Consider the following 23,948-nt stretch of genomic DNA (forward strand, 5'->3'; position numbering starts at 1 on the left):
GTGTGGTGCTGGAGCAACAACCTCTCCCTCAACGTCAACAAGACAAGGAGCTGATCCTGGACTACAGGGAGGAGGTCCGTGACCTGACAGTGTGGTGCTGGAGCAACAACCTCTCCCTCAACGTCAACAAGACAAGGAGCTGATCGCCCTGGATCACGAGACGCTGCAGAGGGTCGTACGGACAGCCCAGTACATCACTGCTTGGTATGACGACCGCACCGCCTTGGATCACGTGACGCTGCAGATGGTCGTACGGACAGCCCAGTACATCACCGCTTGGTATCATGACCGCACCGCCCTGGATCACGTGACGCTGCAGAGGGTCGTACGGACAGCCCAGTACATCACCGCTTGGTATCATGACCGCACCGCCCTGGATCACGTGACGCTGCAGATGGTCGTACGGACAGCCCAGTACATCACCGCTTGGTATCATGACCGCACCGCCCTGGATCACGTGACGCTGCAGAGGGTCGTACGGACAGCCCAGTACATCACCGGGGCCGAGCTACACGCCACTTTTTAAACATTTCCTCTATATAGTACGGGTGCTCACTTCGTGTATTTCATATTTCTTGTATATTTCGTATTTTATATTTCCTTGTTTCTGATGTTTTTTTCTAGTAATGTGTTGATATTGATTACTGCATTGTTGTGTTTAGAGCTACAAGAAAGGAATTTGACTGTAGTTGTTCACGTGACATTACAACGTTTTAACTAAGACTTTTCCGTGGTCAGGAAAAATGTAACCTGGTCATTTTGCCATCAGCCGGGCACGAAGGTCAACGTTCAACTCCAGTTAGACGGGGTCTCACACACACAAACACACACTCAAACACACACTCAAACACACACTCAAACACACACTCACACACACACACACACTCACACACACACACACACACACACACACACTCAAACAAACACAAACACACACTCAAACACACACACACACACACAAACACACACTCAAACACACACACAAACACACACTCAAACACACACACACACACACACACACACACACACACAAGGGTCCCATCCTCAATGGTCTCTCCTCTCCTCCTCCCCTCCAGGTCGCGTGACGAACATTCCCGGGGGCATGGTAACAGACCAGTTTGGGATGATTGGCTTGTTAACGTTCATCAGGGCAGCGGAGACGGACCCTGGCATGGTGCACCTAGCACTGGGCAGTGACCTGACAACACTAGGACTCAACCTCAACTCGCCAGAGTAAGTCTGGTCGTCTCTAGGGCATTTAGAAACTCTCTCAACAGGACCTGGGAATAACTGATCCAGGAGCAGTTTAGACTGCAGCGGTAGTTAGACTCTTATGGAGGACATTTAGAAACTCTCAACAGGACCTGGGAATAACTGATCCAGGAGCAGTTTAGGCTGCAGCCGTAGTTAGACTCTAATTTATGGAGTCAGATGGAGTGACGCTTCATTATCCATCAGTAGATGCAGTATAATAAACTGATGTGCTGTGTGGTGTAGCTGCTGTCTGTCTGTGGTGTAGCTGCTGTCTGTCTGTGGTGTAGCTGCTGTCTGTGCTGTGGTGTAGCTGCTGTCTGTGCTGTGGTGTAGCTGCTGTCTGTCTGTGGTGTAGCTGCTGTCTGTCGGTGGTGTAGCTGCTGTCTGTCGGTGGTGTAGCTGCTGTCTGTCGGTGGTGTAGCAGCTGTCTGTCTGTGGTGTAGCTGCTGTCTGTGCTGTGGTGTAGCTGCTGTCTGTGCTGTGGTGTAGCTGCTGTCTGTCTGTGCTGTGTGGTGTAGCTGCTGTCTGTCTGTGCTGTGTGGTGTAGCTGCTGTCTGTGCTGTGTGGAGTAGCTGCTGTCTGTCTGTGCTGTGAGGAGTAGCTGCTGTCTGTCTGTGCTGTGAGGAGTAGCTGCTGTCTGTCTGTGCTGTGAGGAGTAGCTGCTGTCTGTCTGTGCTGTGAGGAGTAGCTGCTGTCTGTCTGATGTGCTGTGAGGAGTAGCTGCTGTCTGTCTGATGTGCTGTGAGGAGTAGCTGCTGTCTGTCTGATGTGCTGTGAGGAGTAGCTGCTGTCTGTCTGTCTGATGTGCTGTAAGGAGTAGCAGCTGTCTGTCTGTCTAATGTGATGTGAGGAGTAGCTGCTGTCTGTCTGTGGTGTAGCTGCTGTCTGTCTGTGGTGTAGCTGCTGTCTGTCTGTGGTGTAGCTGCTGTCTGTCTGTGGTGTAGCTGCTTACTGTGCTGTGTGGAGTAGCTGCTGTCTGTCTGTGGTGTAGCTGCTGTCTGTCTGTGCTGTGTGGTGTAGCTGCTGTCTGTCTGATGTGCTGTGAGGAGTAGCTGCTGTCTGTGCTGTGTGGAGCAGCTGCTGTCTGTCTGATGTGCTGAGAGGAGTAGCTGCTGTCTGTCTGATGTGCTGTGAGGAGAAGCTGCTGTCTCTGTCTGATGTGCTGTGAGGAGAAGCTGCTGTCTCTCTGATGTGCTGTGAGGAGTAGCTGCTGTCTGTCTGTCTGATGTGCTGTGAGGAGTAGCTGCGTTCTGTCTGTGCTGTGAGGAGTAGCTGCTGTCTGTCTGTGCTGTGAGGAGTAGCTGTTGTCTGTCCGATGTGCTCTGAGGAGTAGCTGCTGTCTGTCTGATGTGCTGTGAGGAGTAGCAGCTGTCTCTGTCTGTCTAATGTGATGTGAGGAGTAGCTGCTGTCTGTCTGTCTGTGAGGAGTAGCAGCTGTCTGTCTGTGCTGTGATGAGCAGCAGCAGCTGTCTGTCTAATGTGATGTGAGGAGTAGCTTCTGTCTGTCTAATGTGATGTGAGGAGTAGCTGCTGTCTGTCTGTCTGTGAGGAGTAGCAGCTGTCTGTCTGTGCTGTGATGAGCAGCAGCAGCTGTCTGTCTAATGTGATGTGAGGAGTAGCTGCTGTCTGTCTGTCTGTCTGTGAGGAGTAGCAGCTGTCTGTCTAATGTGATGTGCGTTCAGCTGACAGAGACGTTACACAGTTACAATACAATGTGGTCCAGCTGCTCCACTCTGCCTGTGTAGGGTAACTGCTGTCTCTCTGTCTGTGCTGTGTAGGGTAACTGCTGTCTCTCTGTCTGTGCTGTGTAGGGTAACTGCTGTCTCTTCTCTGTCTGTGCTGTGTAGGGTAACTGCTGTCTCTCTGTCTGTGCTGTGTAGGGTAACTGCTGTCTGTCTCTCTGTGGGTAGTGATGTGACGAGTTTCATTATCTACATAGCTGGAGGGTTAGTGGAGTTGCATCTCCTGTGTTTGGTGACTACGCCCCTCAGACCAAAGGCTTCTGTTAAGCATTTCTCATGCACCAAATGTCAGCTGTGCACTGTGTGTGCACTGTGTGTGCACTGTGTGTGCACTGTGTGTGCACTGTGTGTGCACTGTGTGGTGCGCGCACTGTGTGGTGCGCGCACTGTGTGGTGCGCGCACTGTGTAAAGATAACTGCTAAGCCACTGAAGGCTGTCTGATCATAGCCTGTGTGTTGTCTCAGGGAGCCACACCCCTAACACCCGCCCACTCTGGATCACCTGCGCTATTGATTGGTCAGAGGTGAGCCAGCAGCATACCACCCTGCATACCACTGCTGGCTTGATTCTGAAGCTAAGCAGGGTTGGTCCTGGTCGGTCCCTGGATGGTCCCTGGATGGGAGACCAGATGCTGCTGGAAGTGGTGTTGGAGGGCCAGTAGGAGGCACTCTATCCTCTGGTCTAAAACAATATATCCCAATGCTACGGGCTGTTACTGGGAGTAGAACGGGCTGTTACTGGGAGTAGAACGGGCTGTTACTGGGAGTAGAACGGGCTGTTACTGGGAGTAGAACGGGCTGTTACTGGGAGTAGAACGGGCTGTTACTGGGAGTAGAACGGGCTGTTACTGGGAGTAGAACGGGCTGTTACTGGGAGTAGAACGGGCTGTTACTGGGAGTAGAACGGGCTGTTACTGGGAGTAGAACGGGCTGTTACTGGGAGTAGAACGGGCTGTTACTGGGAGTAGAACGGGCTGTTACTGGGAGTAGAACGGGCTGTTACTGGGAGTAGAACGGGCTGTTACTGGGAGTAGAACGGGCTGTTACTGGGAGTAGAACGGGCTGTTACTGGGAGTAGAACGGGCTGTTACTGGGAGTAGAACGGGCTGTTACTGGGAGTAGAACGGGCTGTTACTGGGAGTAGAACGGGCTGTTACTGGGAGTAGAACGGGCTGTTACTGGGAGTAGAACGGGCTGTTACTGGGAGTAGAACGGGCTGTTACTGGGAGTAGAACGGGCTGTTACTGGGAGTAGAACGGGCTGTTACTGGGAGTAGAACGGGCTGTTACTGGGAGTAGAACGGGCTGTTACTGGGAGTAGAACGGGCTGTTACTGGGAGTAGAACGGGCTGTTACTGGGAGTAGAACGGGCTGTTACTGGGAGTAGAACGGGCTGTTACTGGGAGTAGAACGGGCTGTTACTGGGAGTAGAACGGGCTGTTACTGGGAGTAGAACGGGCTGTTACTGGGAGTAGAACGGGCTGTTACTGGGAGTAGAACGGGCTGTTACTGGGAGTAGAACGGGCTGTTACTGGGAGTAGAACGGGCTGTTACTGGGAGTAGAACGGGCTGTTACTGGGAGTAGAACGGGCTGTTACTGGGAGTAGAACGGGCTGTTACTGGGAGTAGAACGGGCTGTTACTGGGAGTAGAGCGGGCTGTTACTGGGAGTAGAGCGGACTGTTACTGGGAGTAGAGCGGGCTGTTACTGGGAGTAGAGCGGGCTGTTACTGGGAGTAGAGCGGGCTGTTACTGGGAGTGGAACGGGCTGTTACTGGGAGTGGAACGGGCTGTTACTGGGAGTGGAACGGGCTGTTACTGGGAGTGGAACGGGCTGTTACTGGGAGTGGAACGGGCTGTTACTGGGAGTAGAGCGGGCTTGTTACTGGAAGTAGAGCGGGCTTGTTACTGGGAGTGGAACGGGCTTGTTACTGGGAGTGGAACGGGCTGTTACTGGGAGTGGAACGGGCTGTTACTGGGAGTGGAGCGGGCTGTTACTGGGAGTGGAGCGGGCTGTTACTGGGAGTGGAGCGGGCTGTTACTGGGAGTGGAGCGGGCTGTTACTGGGAGTGGAGCGGGCTGTTACTGGGAGTGGAGCGGGCTGTTACTGGGACAAGGTGAGGAGTGGCTCTTTCACACACCTGTACACCTCTCTTGGCATCTCCCTCCTCCAGTCATAAGAAGATGAGCAGCCTTCACTAATCAGTAGTCCTGCTACATGTTGTCTCCTCCTGACAGCCTGAGAGTAGTAGCAGGCAGCTGATCTCTGCTGTAGCCTCCTGAAAAACACACTCACTGGACAATAGGCTGCTATTATGTCCAATTCTGTCATTTTTTTAAAATCGAAAAACTAAAAGAATGACACGCCATTGTAACCTGTTAACATGGCAACGAAATAATCTGTCAGTAACAGCATGACCACTTTCTCGTCCTTCAGAAACCTGTACCCCAAGTTTGCGTCTCCCTGGGCGTCAGCACCGTGTCGACCCCAGGACATCGGTACGTATCCTACCCAGCCAGAGTGCTCTGGAGGTGGGATAGATTCTGCCAGTTTCCCCGTCTGGTTCTCTCTAACCACTTCTCTCTTCCCTTCCAGACTTCCATGTTCCATCTGAGTATTTAACCAACATTCACATAAGGGACAAGGTATGTACCTCAGAGACAGAATAAACCCACCCAGGGTTGGGTTGCTGTTGGCCAACATGGCAACAACACACCACCATTCACCCTTATGGCAGCCCCCCCGCACCTCTCTGATTCAGACCTTCTTCTAAGTTGTTCATTAAGGATGGTTAAAGTACTTTTTCTAACCAGCTCAATGTAACGTTGTTGTTTTGACCCTCGTGTTATTGGCCCCTCTGTTTGGGTGCACTAGCAACACTTGTTGTAACTGCTCTGTCCACTGTGAGAGTTGAATCATCTTTTTATCTAGCATGGTTGAGATAGGAATGGCACGGTTAGCTTCTGTTGATGGTGCCAGGTAGCTGACTAGATCAATAACCTGTTGCCCCTCTCCCTCCACTCCCTCCCCTCTCTCTCTTTTCCTCCCCTCTCTCTCTTTTCCTCCCCTCTCTCTCTTTTCCTCCCCTCTCTCTCTTTTCCTCCCCTCTCTCTCTTTTCCTCCCCTCTCTCTCTTTTCCTCACCTCTCCCTCTTTTCCTCCCCTCTCTCTCTTTTCCTCCCCTCTCTCTCTTTTCCTCCCCCCTCTCCCTCTTTTCCTCCCCTCCCTCTTTTCCTCCCCTCTCCCTCTTTTCCTCCCCTCTCTCTTCCCCCCCCTCTCCCCCCCTCTCTCTCTTTTCCTCCCCTCTCTCTCTTTTCCTCCCCTCTCTCTTTTCATCCCCTCTCCCTCTTTTCCTCCCCTCTCTCTTTCCCCCCCTCTCCCTCTTTTCCTCCCCTCTCTCTCTTCCTCCCCTCTCTCTTTCCCCCCCTCTCCTCCCCTCTCTCTCTTTTCATCCCCTCTCCCTCTTTTCCTCCCCTCTCTCTTTCCCCCCCTCTCCCCCCCTCTCCCTCTTTTCCTCCCCTCTCTCTCTTTTCCTCCCCTCTCTTTCCCCCCTCCCCCCCCCCCTCTCTCTCTTTTTTCCCCCCCCTCTCTCTTTTCCCCCTCCCCTCTCTCTTCCCCCCCCCTCTCCCCCCCCCCCTCTCCCTCTTTTCCTCCCCTCTCTCTCTTTCCTCCCCCCTCTCTCTTTCCCCCCCCCCTCTCTCTTTTCCTCCCCTCTCTCTCTTTTCCTCCCCTCTCTCTCTTTTCCTCCCCTCTCTCTTTCCTCCCCCCTCTCTCTTTTCCCCCCCTCTCTCTCTTTTCCTCCCCTCTCTCTCTTTTCCTCCCCTCTCTCTTTCCCCCCCTCTCCCCCCTCTCTCTCTTTTCCTCCCCTCTCTCTTTTCCTCCCCTCTCTCTCTTCCTCCCCTCTCTCTTTCCCCCCCTCTCCTCCCCTCTCTCTCTTTTCATCCCCTCTCTCTCTTTTCCTTCCCTCTCTTTCCCCCCCCTCCCCCCCTCTCTCTCTTTTCCTCCCCTCGCTCTCTTTTCCTCCCCTCTCTCTTTCCCCCCCTCTCCCCCCTCTCTCTCTTTTCCTCCCCTCTCTCTCTTTTCCTCCCCTCTCTCTCTTTTCCTCCCCTCTCGCTCTCTTTTCCTCCCCTCTCGCTCTCTTTTCCTCCCCTCTCTCGCTCTTCCTCCCCTCCCCTCTCCTCTCTCTGCAGCTTGCTGCAATCAAACTGTCTCGGTATGGGGAGGACCTGCTGTTCTATCTTTACTACATGAACGGAGGAGACCTCCTCCAGCTGCTGGCAGCAGTAGAGCTGTACGTATACAGACACACCACACTGTGTGAAGGATGCTCCTCAGCTGGGCTAGCTAGTGTCTGCTATGGTAACAGGCTTGGTGAGGTGTTTGTTTTACTCACCTTTTCTTGTGAACGAGCGCCCTCCTCTGGGTTGTAGTGGTACTGACGTGGAACATGAAGCAGAACATACCTCTGTAGTCAGGCCCCTTCTGCTACCTCTATGTAGTCTGCCCCCTTCTGCTACCTCTATGTAGTCTGCCACCTCTATGTAGTCTGGCCCCCTTCTGCCACCTCTATGTAGTCTGGCCCCTTCTGCCACCTCTATGTAGTCAGGCCCCTTCTGCCACCTCTATGTAGTCTGTCAGGCCCCTTCTGCCACCTCTATGTAGTCTGTCAGGCCCCTTCTGCCACCTCTATGTTGTCAGGCCCCTTCTGCCACCTCTATGTAGTCAGGCCCCTTCTGCCACCTCTATGTAGTCAGGCCCCTTCTGCTACCTCTATGTAGTCTGCCACCTCTATGTAGTCTGGCCCCTTCTGCCACATCTATGTAGTCAGGCCCCTTCTGCCACCTCTATGTAGTCTGTCAGGCCCCTTCTGCCACCTCTATGTAGTCTGTCAGGCCCCTTCTGCTACCTCTATGTAGTCAGGCCCCTTCTGCCACCTCTATGTAGTCTGGCCCCTTCTGCTACCTCTATGTAGTCTGTCAGGCCCCTTCTGCTACCTCTATGTAGTCTGGCCCCTTCTGCTACCTCTATGTAGTCAGGCCCCTTCTGCCACCTCTATGTAGTCTGGCCCCTTCTGCTACCTCTATGTAGCCAGGGCCCCCTTCTGCTACCTCTATGTAGTCAGGCCCCCTTCTGCTACCTCTATGTAGTCTGGCCCCCTTCTGCTACCTCTATGTAGTCAGGGCCCCTTCTGCTACCTCTATGTAGTCAGGCCCCCTTCTGCTACCTCTATGTAGTCAGGCCCCTTCTGCTACCTCTATGTAGTCAGGGCCCTTCTGCTACCTCTATGTAGTCAGGCCCCCTTCTGCTACCTCTATGTAGTCAGGCCCCCTTCTGCTACCTCTATGTAGTCTGGCCCCCTTCTGCTACCTCTATGTAGTCAGGCCCCCTTCTGCTACCTCTATGTAGTCTGGCCCCCTTCTGCTACCTCTATGTAGTCTGGCCCCCTTCTGCTACCTCTATGTAGTCAGGCCCCCTTCTGCTACCTCTATGTAGTCTGGCCCCCTTCTGCCACCTCTATGTAGTCTGGCCCCTTCTGCCACCTCTATGTAGCCAGGGCCCCCTTCTGCCACCTCTATGTAGTCTGGCCCCCTTCTGCCACCTCTATGTAGTCTGGCCCCCTTCTGCCACCTCTATGTAGTCTGGCCCCCTTCTGCCACCTCTATGTAGTCTGGCCCCTTCTGCTACCTCTATGTAGTCTGGCCCCCTTCTGCCACCTCTATGTAGTCTGGCCCCCTTCTGCCACCTCTATGTAGTCTGGCCCCCTTCTGCCACCTCTATGTAGTCTGTCCCCTTCTGCCACCTCTATGTAGTTTGTTTTTCAAGTCTTATAATCGATTGATACTACCGTATACAATGCTCTGCCCTAACCTGTATGACCTGTGACCTGTGACCTCAGCTTCAACCGGGACTGGCGGTACCACAAGGAGGAGCGTGTGTGGATCACGCGGGCGCCGGGCATGGAGCCCACTCTGAAGACCAACGCCTATGAGAGAGGCACCTACTACTTCTTTGATTGTCTTAACTGGAGGAAAGTAGCCAAGGTGAAGGACAGAGGCTTGAGGACTGTTACCGTAGTTACAGTGCATTCAGAAAGTATTCAGACCCCTTGACTTTCTCCACATTTTCTTTGTTACAGCCTTATATAAAATTATAAAATTGATTTAAATTGTTTTTTTCTACACACTCAACCCCCTAAAAAACAATTCGACATTTTTGCAAATGTATAATATTTTTTTTTTTACAGAAATATAAGATTTATATAAGTATTCAGACCCTTTACTCAGTACTTTGTTGAAGCGCCTTTGGCAGCGATTACAGCCTTGAGTTTTCATGGGTAAGTTTGGCACACCTGTATTTGAGGAGTTTCTCCCATTCTTCTCGGGTTCTTGGTCAACTCCCTGACCAACGGCCTTTCTCCCCTGATTGCTCAGTTTGTCCTGGCTGACAGCTCTAGGAAGAGTCTTGGTGGTTCTAAAATTCTTCCATTTCAGAATGATAGAAACCACTGTGTCCTTCGGGACCTTCAATGCTGCAGAGATGTTTTGGTACCCTTCCCCAGATCTGTGCCTCGACACAATCCTGTCTCGGAGTTCTAAGGACAATTCCTTCAACCTCGTGGCTTGGTTTTTGCTCTGACGTGCACAGTCAACTGTGGGACCTTATATAGACCGGTGTATGCCTTTCCAAATCATGTCCAAGTGGTAGAAGCATCTCTAATCAAAAATCAAATCAAATGTATTTGTCACATACACATGGTTAGCAGATGTTAATGCGAGTGTAGCGAAATGCTTGTGCTTCTAGTTGACGACAATGCAGTAATAACCAATGAGTAATCTAACCTAACAATTCCACAACTACTACCTTATACACACAAGTGTAAAGGGATAAAGAATATGTACATAAAGATATATGAATGAGTGATGGTACAGTCTCTCGGTCCCAGCTTTGATGCACCTGTACTGACTTCGCCTTCTGGATGATAGCGGGGATGATCAATGGAAACAGGATGCACTGGAGCTCAATTTCCAGTCTCATAGCAAAGAGTCTGAATACTTATGTAAATAAGGTATTTCAGTTTTTTATCTGTAATACATTTGAATATATATTTTTTTACCTGTTTTTGCTTTGTCATTATGGGGTATTGTGATGTCATTATGTGGTATTGTGATGTCGTTATGGGGTATTGTGATGTCATTATGGGGTATTGTGATGTCATTATGGGGTATTGTGATGTCATTATGGGGTATTGTGATGTCATTATGGGGTATTGTGATGTCATTATGGGGTATTGTGATGTCATTATGGGGTATTGTGATGTCATTATGGGGTATTGTGATGTCGTTATGGGGTATTGTGATGTCATTATGGGGTATTGTGATGTCATTATGGGGTATTGTGATGTCATTATGGGGTATTGTGATGTCATTATGGGGTATTGTGATGTCATTATGGGGTATTGTGATGTCATTATGGTGTGTAGATTGATGAGGAAAAAACAATGGAATCCATTTTAGAATGAGGCTGTAACATAATGTGGAAAAAGGGAAGGGGTCTGAATACTTTCCCAATGCGTTGTAGTGTTGTTGTTTTTGTGTGTGTGTGGGGGGTGTTAAGGCAAGCTAACAATAACAGCTTTTCCAACTGCAAAAGTGTATGTGGTTTGGTATAGATGTGCTTTGTCATGCAGTTGTGGACATGTGTGTTTCCAACTTGGACCCTTGACATATGGGATCATTCACTCCCAGAGGATTTGTAGACCTGCTGATTCCCCCCCATAGAAAGTTCTAGTATTGTTCTATCATGTCCAATATTCTCCTCGAGATGTTCTGTATTTAATATGCTGCTTCAGCTGAACACTACCGTTGTCCACTACCGTTATCCACTACCCTTATCCACTACCGTTATCCACTACCGTTATCCACTACCGTTGTCCACTACCGTTATCCACTACCCTTATCCACTACCCTTATCCACTACCGTTATCCACTACCGTCATCCACCACCGTTATCCACTACCGTTATCCACTACCCTTATCCACTACCCTTATCCACTACCGTTATCCACTACCGTCATCCACCACCGTTATCCACTACCGTTATCCACTACCGTTATCCACTACCCTTATCCACTACCGTTATCCACTACCGTTATCCACTACCGTTGTCCACTACCGTTATCCACTACCCTTATCCACTACCCTTATCCACTACCGTTATCCACTACCGTCATCCACCACCGTTATCCACTACCGTTATCCACTACCCTTATCCACTACCCTTATCCACTACCGTTATCCACTACCGTCATCCACTACCGTTATCCACTACCGTTATCCACTACCGTTATCCACTACCGTTATCCACTACCCTTATCCACTACCGTTATCCACTACCGTTATCCACCACCGTTATCCACCACCCTTATCCACTACCGTTATCCACTACCCTTATCCACTACCGTTATCCACTACCCTTATCCACTACCCTTATCCACTACCGTTATCCACTACCGTTATCCACTACCGTTGTCCACTACCGTTATCCACTACCGTTATCCACTACCCTTATCCACTACCGTTATCCACTACCGTTATCCACTACCGTTGTCCACTACCGTTATCCACTACCGTTGTCCACTACCGTTATCCACTACCCTTATCCACTACCGTTATCCACTACCGTTATCCACTACCGTTGTCCACTACCGTTATCCACTACCCTTATCCACTACCCTTATCCACTACCGTTATCCACTACCGTCATCCACCACCGTTATCCACTACCGTTATCCACTACCCTTATCCACTACCCTTATCCACTACCGTTATCCACTACCGTCATCCACCACCGTTATCCACTACCGTTATCCACTACCCTTATCCACTACCGTTATCCACTACCGTTATCCACTACCGTTATCCACTACCCTTATCCACTACCCTTATCCACTACCGTTATCCACTACCGTTATCCACTACCGTTGTCCACTACCGTTATCCACTACCGTTATCCACTACCGTTATCCACTACCGTTATCCACTACCGTTATCCACTGCCGTTATCCACTACCGTTATCCACTACCGTTGTCCACTACCGTTATCCACTACCGTTGTCCACTACCGTTATCCACTACCGTTATCCACTACCCTTATCCACTACCCTTATCCACTACCGTTATCCACTACCGTTATCCACTGCCGTTATCCACTACCGTTATCCACTACCGTTGTCCACTACCGTTATCCACTACCGTTATCCACTACCCTTATCCACTACCCTTATCCACTACCGTTATCCACTACCCTTATCCACTACCCTTATCCACTACCGTTGTCCACTACCGTTATCCACTGCTTCAGCTGAACACTACCGTTGTCCACTACCCTTATCCACTACCGTTATCCACTACCGTTATCCACTGCCGTTATCCACTACCGTTATCCACTACCGTTGTCCACTACCGTTATCCACTACCGTTATCCACTACCCTTATCCACTACCGTTATCCACTACCCTTATCCACTACCCTTATCCACTACCGTTGTCCACTACCGTTATCCACTGCTTCAGCTGAACACTACCGTTATCCACTACCCTTATCCACTACCCTTATCCACTACCGTTATCCACTACCGTTATCCACTACCGTTATCCACTACCGTTATCCACTGCCGTTATCCACTGCCGTTGTCCACTACCGTTATCCACTACCGTTATCCACTACCGTTATCCACTACCGTTGTCCACTACCGTTATCCACTACCGTTATCCACTACCGTTGTCCACTACCCTTATCCACTACCCTTATCCACTACCGTTGTCCACTACCGTTATCCACTACCGTTGTCCACTACCGTTATCCACTACCGTTATCCACTACCGTTGTCCACTACCGTTGTCCACTACCGTTATCCACTACCCTTATCCACTACCGTTATCCACTACCGTTATCCACTACCGTTGTCCACTACCGTTATCCACTGCTTCAGCTGAACACTACCGTTGTCCACTACCCTTATCCACTACCCTTATCCACTACCGTTATCCACTACCCTTATCCACTGCCGTTATCCACTACCGTTATCCACTACCCTTATCCACTACCGTTATCCACTACCCTTATCCACTACCGTTGTCCACTACCGTTATCCACTACCCTTATCCACTACCGTTATCCACTACCCTTATCCACTACCGTTATCCACTACCCTTATCCACTACCGTTATCCACTACCGTTATCCACTACCCTTATCCACTACCCTTATCCACTACCCTTATCCACTACCCTTATCCACTACCGTTATCCACTACCCTTATCCACTACCCTTATCCACTACCCTTATCCACTACCGTCGTCCACTACCCTTATCCACTACCCTTATCCACTACCGTTATCCACTACCCTTATCCACTACCCTTATCCACTACCGTCGTCCACTACCGTTATCCACTACCGTTGTCCACTACCGTCGTCCACTACCATCGTCCACTACCCTTATCCACTACCCTTATCCACTACCCTTATCCACTACCCTTATCCACTACCGTTGTCCACTACCCTTATCCACTACCGTTGTCCACTACCGTCGTCCACTACCGTCATCCACTACCCTTATCCACTACCGTTATCCACTACCCTTATCCACTACCCTTATCCACTACCGTTGTCCACTACCGTCGTCCACTACCCTTATCCACTACCGTTATCCACTGCCGTTATCCACTACCCTTATCCACTACCCTTATCCACTACCGTTATCCACTACCCTTATCCACTACCGTTATCCACTACCCTTATCCACTACCGTTATCCACTACCGTTATCCACTACCCTTATCCACTACCGTCGTCCACTACCCTTATCCACTACCGTTATCCACTACCCTTATCCACTACCGTTATCCACTACCGTTATCCACTACCGTTATCCACTACCGTCGTACACTACCCTTATCCACTACCCTTATCCACTACCGTTATCCACTACCCTTATCCACTACCCTTATCCACTACCCTTATCCACTACCGTCGTCCACTACCCTTATCCACTACCCTTATCCACTACCGTTATCCACTACCCTTATCCACTACCCTTATCCACTACCGTCGTCCACTACCGTTATCCACTACCGTTGTCCACTACCGTCGTCCACTACCGTCGTCCACTACCGTCGTCCACTACCGTCATCCACTACCCTTATCCACTACCCTTATCCACTACCCTTATCCACTACCGTTGTCCACTACCCTTATCCACTACCGTTGTCCACTACCGTCGTCCACTACCGTCATCCACTACCCTTATCCACTACCGTTATCCACTACCCTTATCCACTACCGTTGTCCACTACCGTCGTCCACTACCCTTATCCACTACCGTTATCCACTGCCGTTATCCACTACCCTTATCCACTACCCTTATCCACTACCGTTATCCACTACCCTTATCCACTACCGTTATCCACTACCCTTATCCACTACCGTTATCCACTACCGTTATCCACTACCCTTATCCACTACCGTCGTCCACTACCCTTATCCACTACCCTTATCCACTACCGTTATCCACTACCCTTATCCACTACCCTTATCCACAACCCTTATCCACTACCGTCGTCCACTACCCTTATCCACTACCGTTATCCACTACCCTTATCCACTACCCTTATCCACTACCGTCGTCCACTACCGTTATCCACTACCGTTGTCCACTACCGTTGTCCACTACCGTCGTCCACTACCGTCATCCACTACCCTTATCCACTACCGTTATCCACTACCCTTATCCACTACCCTTATCCACTACCCTTATCCACTACCGTTGTCCACTACCGTCGTTCACTACCCTTATCCACTACCCTTATCCACTACCGTTGTCCACTACCGTTGTCCACTACCGTCGTCCACTACCCTTATCCACTACCGTTATCCACTACCGTTGTCCACTACCCTTATCCACTACCGTTATCCACTACCGTTGTCCACTACCCTTGTCCACTACCGTTATCCACTACCGTTATCCACTACCCTTATCCACTACCGTTATCCACTACCGTCGTCCACTACCGTCATCCACTACCCTTATCCACTACCGTTGTCCACTACCGTTGTCCACTACCGTCGTCCACTACCCTTATCCACTACCGTTATCCACTACCGTTGTCCACTACCGTTATCCACTACCGTTATCCACTACCGTTGTCCACTACCGTTGTCCACTACCGTCGTCCACTACCGTCGTCCACTACCCTTATCCACTAACGTTGTCCACTACCGTTATCCACTACCCTTATCCACTACCGTTATCCACTACCGTCGTCCACTACCGTCATCCACTACCCTTATCCACTACCGTTATCCACTACCGTTGTCCACTACCGTTGTCCACTACCGTCGTCCACTACCGTCGTCCACTACCGTCGTCCACTACCCTTATCCACTACCGTCGTCCACTACCGTTATCCACTACCGTTATCCACTACCGTTGTCCACTACCGTCGTCCACTACCGTCATCCACTACCCTTATCCACTACCGTCGTCCACTACCGTTATCCACTACCGTCGTCCACTACCCTTATCCACTACCGTCGTCCACTACCGTCGTCCACTACCCTTATCCACTACCGTCGTCCACTACCCTTATCCACTACCGTCGTCCACTATCGTCGTCCACTACCCTTATCCACTACCGTCGTCCACTACCCTTATCCACTACCGTCGTCCACTACCCTTATCCACTACCGTCATCCACTACCCTTATCCACTACCGTCGTCCACTACCGTTGTCCACTACCGTCGTCCACTACCGTCATCCACTACCCTTATCCACTACCCTTATCCACTACCCTTATCCACTACCGTCGTCCACTACCGTTGTCCACTACCGTCATCCACTACCGTCGTCCACTACCCTTATCCACTACCGTTATCCACTACCGTTATCCACTGCCGTTATCCACTGCCGTTATCCACTGCCGTTATCCACTACCGTTATCCACTGCTTCAGCTGAACACTACCGTTATCCACTACCGTTATCCACTACCGTTATCCACTGCCGTTATCCACTGCCGTTATCCACTGCCGTTATCCACTGCCGTTATCCACTGCCGTTATCCACTGCCGTTATCCACTACCGTTATCCACTGCCGTTATCCACTGCCGTTATCCACTGCCGTTATCCACTACCGTTATCCACTGCTGTTATCCACTACCGTTATCCACTGCCGTTATCCACTGCTGTTATCCACTGCCGTTATCCACTGCCGTTATCCACTGCCGTTATCCACTACCGTTATCCACTACCGTTATCCACTACCGTTATCTACTGCCGTTATCCACTGCCGTTATCCACTACCGTTATCCACTGCTTCAGCTGAACACTACCGTTATCCACTACCGTTATCCACTACCGTTATCCACTGCTGTTATCCACTACCGTTATCCACTGCCGTTATCCACTGCTGTTATCCACTACCCTTATCCACTACCGTCGTCCACTACCGTTATCCACTACCCTTATCCACTACCGTCGTCCACTACCCTTATCCACTACCGTCATCCACTACCCTTATCCACTACCGTCGTCCACTACCGTTGTCCACTACCGTTGTCCACTACCGTCGTCCACTACCGTCATCCACTACCCTTATCCACTACCCTTATCCACTACCCTTATCCACTACCGTCGTCCACTACCGTTATCCACTACCCTTATCCACTACCGTCGTCCACTACCCTTATCCACTACCGTCATCCACTACCCTTATCCACTACCGTCGTCCACTACCGTTGTCCACTACCGTTGTCCACTACCGTCGTCCACTACCGTCATCCACTACCCTTATCCACTACCGTCGTCCACTACCGTTATCCACTACCGTTATCCACTACCGTTGTCCACTACCGTCGTCCACTACCGTCATCCACTACCCTTATCCACTACCGTCGTCCACTACCGTTATCCACTACCGTCGTCCACTACCCTTATCCACTACCGTCGTCCACTACCGTCGTCCACTACCCTTATCCACTACCGTCGTCCACTACCCTTATCCACTACCGTCGTCCACTATCGTCGTCCACTACCCTTATCCACTACCGTCGTCCACTACCCTTATCCACTACCGTCATCCACTACCCTTATCCACTACCGTCGTCCACTACCGTTGTCCACTACCGTCGTCCACTACCGTCATCCACTACCCTTATCCACTACCCTTATCCACTACCCTTATCCACTACCGTCGTCCACTACCGTCGTCCACTACCGTCATCCACTACCGTTGTCCACTACCGTCGTCCACTACCGTCATCCACTACCCTTATCCACTACCCTTATCCACTACCCTTATCCACTACCGTCGTCCACTACCGTCGTCCACTACCGTCATCCACTACCCTTATCCACTACCCTTATCCACTACCCTTATCCACTACCGTTGTCCACTACCGTCGTCCACTACCGTTGTCCACTACCGTCGTCCACTACCGTCATCCACTACCCTTATCCACTACCCTTATCCACTACCCTTATCCACTACCGTCGTCCACTACCCTTATCCACTACCGTCGTCCACTACCGTCGTCCACTACCCTTATCCACTACCGTCGTCCACTACCCTTATCCACTACCGTCGTCCACTATCGTCGTCCACTACCCTTATCCACTACCGTCGTCCACTACCCTTATCCACTACCGTCATCCACTACCCTTATCCACTACCGTCGTCCACTACCGTTGTCCACTACCGTCGTCCACTACCGTCATCCACTACCCTTATCCACTACCCTTATCCACTACCCTTATCCACTACCGTCGTCCACTACCGTTGTCCACTACCGTCATCCACTACCGTTGTCCACTACCGTCGTCCACTACCGTCATCCACTACCCTTATCCACTACCCTTATCCACTACCGTCGTCCACTACCGTTGTCCACTACCGTCGTCCACTACCGTCATCCACTACCCTTATCCACTACCCTTATCCACTACCCTTATCCACTACCCTTGTCCACTACCGTTGTCCACTACCGTCGTCCACTACCGTTGTCCACTACCGTCGTCCACTACCGTCATCCACTACCCTTATCCACTACCCTTATCCACTACCCTTATCCACTACCGTCGTCCACTACCCTTATCCACTACCGTTATCCACTACCGTTATCCACTGCCGTTATCCACTGCCGTTATCCACTACCGTTATCCACTGCTTCAGCTGAACACTACCGTTATCCACTACCGTTATCCACTGCCGTTATCCACTGCCGTTATCCACTGCCGTTATCCACTGCCGTTATCCACTGCCGTTATCCACTGCCGTTATCCACTGCCGTTATCCACTGCCGTTATCCACTGCCGTTATCCACTGCCGTTATCCACTGCCGTTATCCACTACCGTTATCCACTGCTGTTATCCACTACCGTTATCCACTGCCGTTATCCACTGCCGTTATCCACTGCCGTTATCCACTGCCGTTATCCACTACCGTTATCCACTACCGTTATCCACTGCCGTTATCCACTACCGTTATCCACTACCGTTATCCACTACCGTTATCTACTGCCGTTATCCACTGCCGTTATCCACTACCGTTATCCACTGCTTCAGCTGAACACTACCGTTATCCACTACCGTTGTCCACTACCGTTATCCACTGCCGTTATCCACTGCTGTTATCCACTGCCGTTATCCACTACCGTTATCCACTACCGTTATCCACTGCCGTTATCCACTGCCGTTATCCACTGCCGTTATCCACTACCGTTATCCACTACCGTTATCCACTACCGTTATCCACTGCTTCAGCTGAACACTACCGTTATCCACTACCGTTATCCACTACCGTTATCCACTGCTGTTATCCACTACCGTTATCCACTGCCGTTATCCACTGCTGTTATCCACTACCCTTATCCACTACCGTCGTCCACTACCGTTATCCACTACCCTTATCCACTACCGTCGTCCACTACCCTTATCCACTACCGTCATCCACTACCCTTATCCACTACCGTCGTCCACTACCGTTGTCCACTACCGTTGTCCACTACCGTCGTCCACTACCGTCATCCACTACCCTTATCCACTACCCTTATCCACTACCCTTATCCACTACCGTTATCCACTACCGTTGTCCACTACCGTCATCCACTACCCTTATCCACTACCGTCATCCACTACCCTTATCCACTACCGTCATCCACTACCCTTATCCACTACCCTTATCCACTACCCTTATCCACTACCGTTATCCACTACCGTTATCCACTACCGTTATCCACTACCCTTATCCACTACCGTCTTCCACTACCCTTATCCACTACCCTTATCCACTACCGTTATCCACTACCCTTATCCACTACCCTTATCCACAACCCTTATCCACTACTGTCGTCCACTACCCTTATCCACTACCCTTATCCACTACCGTTATCCACTACCCTTATCCACTACCCTTATCCACTACCGTCGTCCACTACCGTTATCCACTACCGTTGTCCACTACCGTCGTCCACTACCGTCATCCACTACCCTTATCCACTACCGTTATCCACTACCCTTATCCACTACCCTTATCCACTACCGTTATCCACTACCCTTATCCACTACCCTTATCCACTACCCTTATCCACTACCGTTGTCCACTACCGTCGTCCACTACCCTTATCCACTACCCTTATCCACTACCCTTATCCACTACCGTTGTCCACTACCGTTGTCCACTACCGTTGTCCACTACCGTCGTCCACTACCCTTATCCACTACCGTTATCCACTACCGTTGTCCACTACCCTTATCCACTACCGTTATCCACTACCGTTATCCACTACCCTTATCCACTACCGTTATCCACTACCGTCGTCCACTACCGTCATCCACTACCCTTATCCACTACCCTTATCCACTACCGTTGTCCACTACCGTTGTCCACTACCGTCGTCCACTACCCTTATCCACTACCGTTAACCACTACCCTTATCCACTACCGTTATCCACTACCGTTGTCCACTACCGTTGTCCACTACCGTCGTCCACTACCGTCGTCCACTACCCTTATCCACTACCGTTGTCCACTACCGTTATCCACTACCCTTATCCACTACCGTTATCCACTACCGTCGTCCACTACCGTCATCCACTACCCTTATCCACTACCGTTATCCACTACCGTTGTCCACTACCGTTGTCCACTACCGTCGTCCACTACCGTCATCCACTACCCTTATCCACTACCGTCGTCCACTACCGTCATCCACTACCGTTATCCACTACCGTTGTCCACTACCGTCGTCCACTACCGTCATCCACTACCCTTATCCACTACCGTCGTCCACTACCGTTATCCACTACCGTCGTCCACTACCCTTATCCACTACCGTCGTCCACTACCGTCGTCCACTACCCTTATCCACTACCGTCGTCCACTACCCTTATCCACTACCGTCGTCCACTATCGTCGTCCACTACCCTTATCCACTACCGTCGTCCACTACCCTTATCCACTACCGTCATCCACTACCCTTATCCACTACCGTCGTCCACTACCGTCGTCCACTACCGTCGTCCACTACCGTCATCCACTACCCTTATCCACTACCCTTATCCACTACCCTTATCCACTACCGTCGTCCACTACCGTTGTCCACTACCGTCATCCACTACCGTCGTCCACTACCCTTATCCACTACCGTTATCCACTACCGTTATCCACTGCCGTTATCCACTGCCGTTATCCACTGCCGTTATCCACTACCGTTATCCACTGCTTCAGCTGAACACTACCGTTATCCACTACCGTTATCCACTACCGTTATCCACTGCCGTTATCCACTGCCGTTATCCACTGCCGTTATCCACTACCGTTATCCACTGCCGTTATCCACTACCGTTATCCACTACCGTTATCCACTGCCGTTATCCACTACCGTTATCCACTGCCGTTATCCACTACCGTTATCCACTGCCGTTATCCACTGCCGTTATCCACTGCCGTTATCCACTGCCGTTATCCACTACCGTTATCCACTACCGTTATCCACTGCCGTTATCCACTACCGTTATCCACTGCCGTTATCCACTGCCGTTATCCACTGCCGTCATCCACTGCCGTCGTCCACTACCCTTATCCACTACCCTTATCCACTACCGTTATCCACTACCCTTATCCACTACCCTTATCCACTACCGTTATCCACTACCGTTATCCACTACCGTCGTCCACTACCCTTATCCACTACCGTTATCCACTACCCTTATCCACTACCGTTATCCACTACCGTTATCCACTACCGTTATCCACTACCGTCGTCCACTACCGTCGTCCACTACCCTTATCCACTACCGTCGTCCACTACCCTTATCCACTACCGTCGTCCACTACCGTCATCCACTACCGTCGTCCACTACCCTTATCCACTACCGTCGTCCACTACCCTTATCCACTACCGTCGTCCACTACCCTTATCCACTACCGTCGCCCACTACCCTTATCCACTACCCTTATCCACTACCCTTATCCACTACCGTCGTCCACTACCCTTATCCACTACCGTTGTCCACTACCGTTGTCCACTACCGTCGTCCACTACCGTCGTCCACTACCCTTATCCACTACCCTTATCCACTACCGTCATCCACTACCCTTATCCACTACCGTCGTCCACTACCCTTATCCACTACCCTTATCCACTACCGTCGTCCACTACCCTTATCCACTACCGTCGTCCACTACCGTCATCCACTACCGTCGTCCAGTACCGTCATCCACTACCGTCATCCACTACCCTTATCCACTACCGTCGTCCACTACCCTTATCCACTACCGTTGTCCACTACCGTTGTCCACTACCGTTGTCCACTACCGTTGTCCACTACCGTTGTCCACTACCGTCGTCCACTACCGTCGTCCACTACCGTCGTCCACTACCGTTGTCCACTACCCTTATCCACTACCGTCGTCCACTACCGTCGTCCACTACCGTCGTCCACTACCGTCGTCCACTACCGTTGTCCACTACCGTTGTCCACTACCCTTATCCACTACCCTTATCCACTACCCTTATCCACTACCCTTATCCACTACCCTTATCCACTACCATCCCTAAAACCCTTGTTCCTCCCCTCCCTTTCTAGGAGTTTCATCTGGAATACGAGAAGCTAGAGGAGAGACCCCACGTGCCATCCACCTTCAACTACAACCCAGCCCAGCAAGCCTTCTGAGAGACTTCCTTCCCCTCGTTCTCAGTCCACCATGGGATCCTAGACCTGGTTAGAGTTCTGGTCCCTGGCCCTGGTTCCTCACAGCAGACAGACGGACAGACCTACAGACAGCGAATGCCGGTGTGGCTGGCTCAGGCATCCTGCTTTTTATTCCTCGACCATCCACCGTCTGGCAAATTGACTTTAGGCCAAATGGAGGGAAATCCGGCGACCATTTTGGCTCCGGGCAGGTCCTTCTTCCCCTGAACTGAATGATGTGCCGCCCAATCAGACGCTGGTTTCTCTTTTTTAAAATATATATTTTTTTTCTTTTCCCTGTTTTTCCCTGACCTTGTCCCTTTGTTTTGGTTGGTTGTCATTTTGAAAACATTCAGAACCTTTTTGTTTACGCCTCATTCTTCAGACCTCCCCATTGGTCACGAAGCACCATGACATCATAATACACACACACACACACACACACACAGACCCTCTGACAGTGACAGAACAAGGTTGATCTGTCATTATCCAACAGAAGTGTTCAAAGAACACAGTGACCTGCAGAAAATACCTCAACCCATGTTACTGTAGCAGAGTGGAAGACCCACAGACAGACAGACAGACAGACCCACAGACGGACAAGAGGCCAGGAGAAAATGCAATGTTCATATTGTAGCTCTATTTCGTAATAAAAGAACACAAAAGATGTTTGTGGATTTGTTCATATTGTGAAGACAAGACCCATAATAGTTCAGTTTGGACATTAACTCTCAAACACACAACATTTATTTTCCTTCTGTTTATTCTGTCATTCGCTCCCTTTCATCCCCTTTTCTGCCCACAAGAATTATCCACCAATCAGTGACAGACAACCTCCAGCTGTCCGTATTCACTGAGCCTCATCCTCCTTCCAGGGATGAACAGGAGAACAAGAGAGAACTGTCTTTGTTACAATTTAGTAATAAAAGTACAACATGTTTTTCCATTTTTTGGGAGGGGGGGGGGGGCTTACAGGCATCACAGATGAATAAAGAGATGTGTGTGATGTGTATATATTATATATATGACATCTATTTTGGAGAAGATTTAAAAATAAATAAAAACAGACTGTCGCCCCGGCTGTACCTCGTTTTTAGGAGGTGAGCACGGAGCGACGCAATACTGGACGTACTGTACAACGTGGATAAAACAGGACTGTTCTGGGGACCATGCCTAACAACAACAACAACAACAACAACCTGGATTAAAACTGTACTGGAGCCAGTGGATAGAGGACGACAATAACTGGTCAGGACAGGGGACCATGCCTCACGCCCTGAACACTTTCAATTCAACAACCACAGCAAACAATGAAGAACACCAAGCGTTACAATCAAGGGTCAGATACATTCTCAGTGAGCCAATAAGAACACCCATGTGATGGTAGTTTTGGAGGGATGCGATTTGGAGAAAGATGAGGACTGAAGCACTTCACTTTGGCTGTTTTCAACAGCAGCTTTTCATAGGAAAAGAAAAAGCCAATAAAAATGACATGAAGAAACAGTTGTGTTTTCTGATCACGTTCTGGAGAAAAGCTGCTTCTCTTTAATCAAGTAGAAAGGCTTTCTCCTGTATGCTGCGGTGTGGGGGGTTGATTTCCTCTGTGTGCCTGGCGTGTCTGTCTGCGTGTGGCGCTGTGTGTCTGTCTGCATGTGGCTCTGTGAGTCTGTCTCTGTGAGCCTGTCTGTGTGTGGCGCTGTGTGAGT

At 50.5% G+C, this 23,948-nt stretch overlaps 1 protein-coding gene across 3 annotated transcripts in view; it reads left to right on the forward strand.

Annotated features, from left to right (window-relative positions):
• Positions 1–23,743, forward strand: part of LOC110490589 (CCR4-NOT transcription complex subunit 2) — an 84,323-nt gene extending 60,580 nt beyond the window's left edge. For all 3 annotated transcript variants that reach the window (XM_036945004.1, XM_036945003.1, XM_036945005.1), the window contains 6 exons: positions 1,077–1,233; positions 5,432–5,493; positions 5,591–5,640; positions 7,185–7,285; positions 8,891–9,035; positions 22,138–23,743. In XM_036945004.1, coding sequence (XP_036800899.1) covers positions 1,077–1,233; positions 5,432–5,493; positions 5,591–5,640; positions 7,185–7,285; positions 8,891–9,035; positions 22,138–22,224 — 602 coding nt within the window. In that variant the 3' untranslated portion in view covers positions 22,225–23,743. The remainder of the gene's footprint in view (positions 1–1,076; positions 1,234–5,431; positions 5,494–5,590; positions 5,641–7,184; positions 7,286–8,890; positions 9,036–22,137) is intronic.
• The last annotated feature ends 205 nt before the right edge of the window (positions 23,744–23,948 follow it).

This window comes from Oncorhynchus mykiss, chromosome 15, assembly GCF_013265735.2.
Source record: "Oncorhynchus mykiss isolate Arlee chromosome 15, USDA_OmykA_1.1, whole genome shotgun sequence".
Taxonomy (NCBI): Eukaryota; Metazoa; Chordata; class Actinopteri; order Salmoniformes; family Salmonidae; genus Oncorhynchus; species Oncorhynchus mykiss.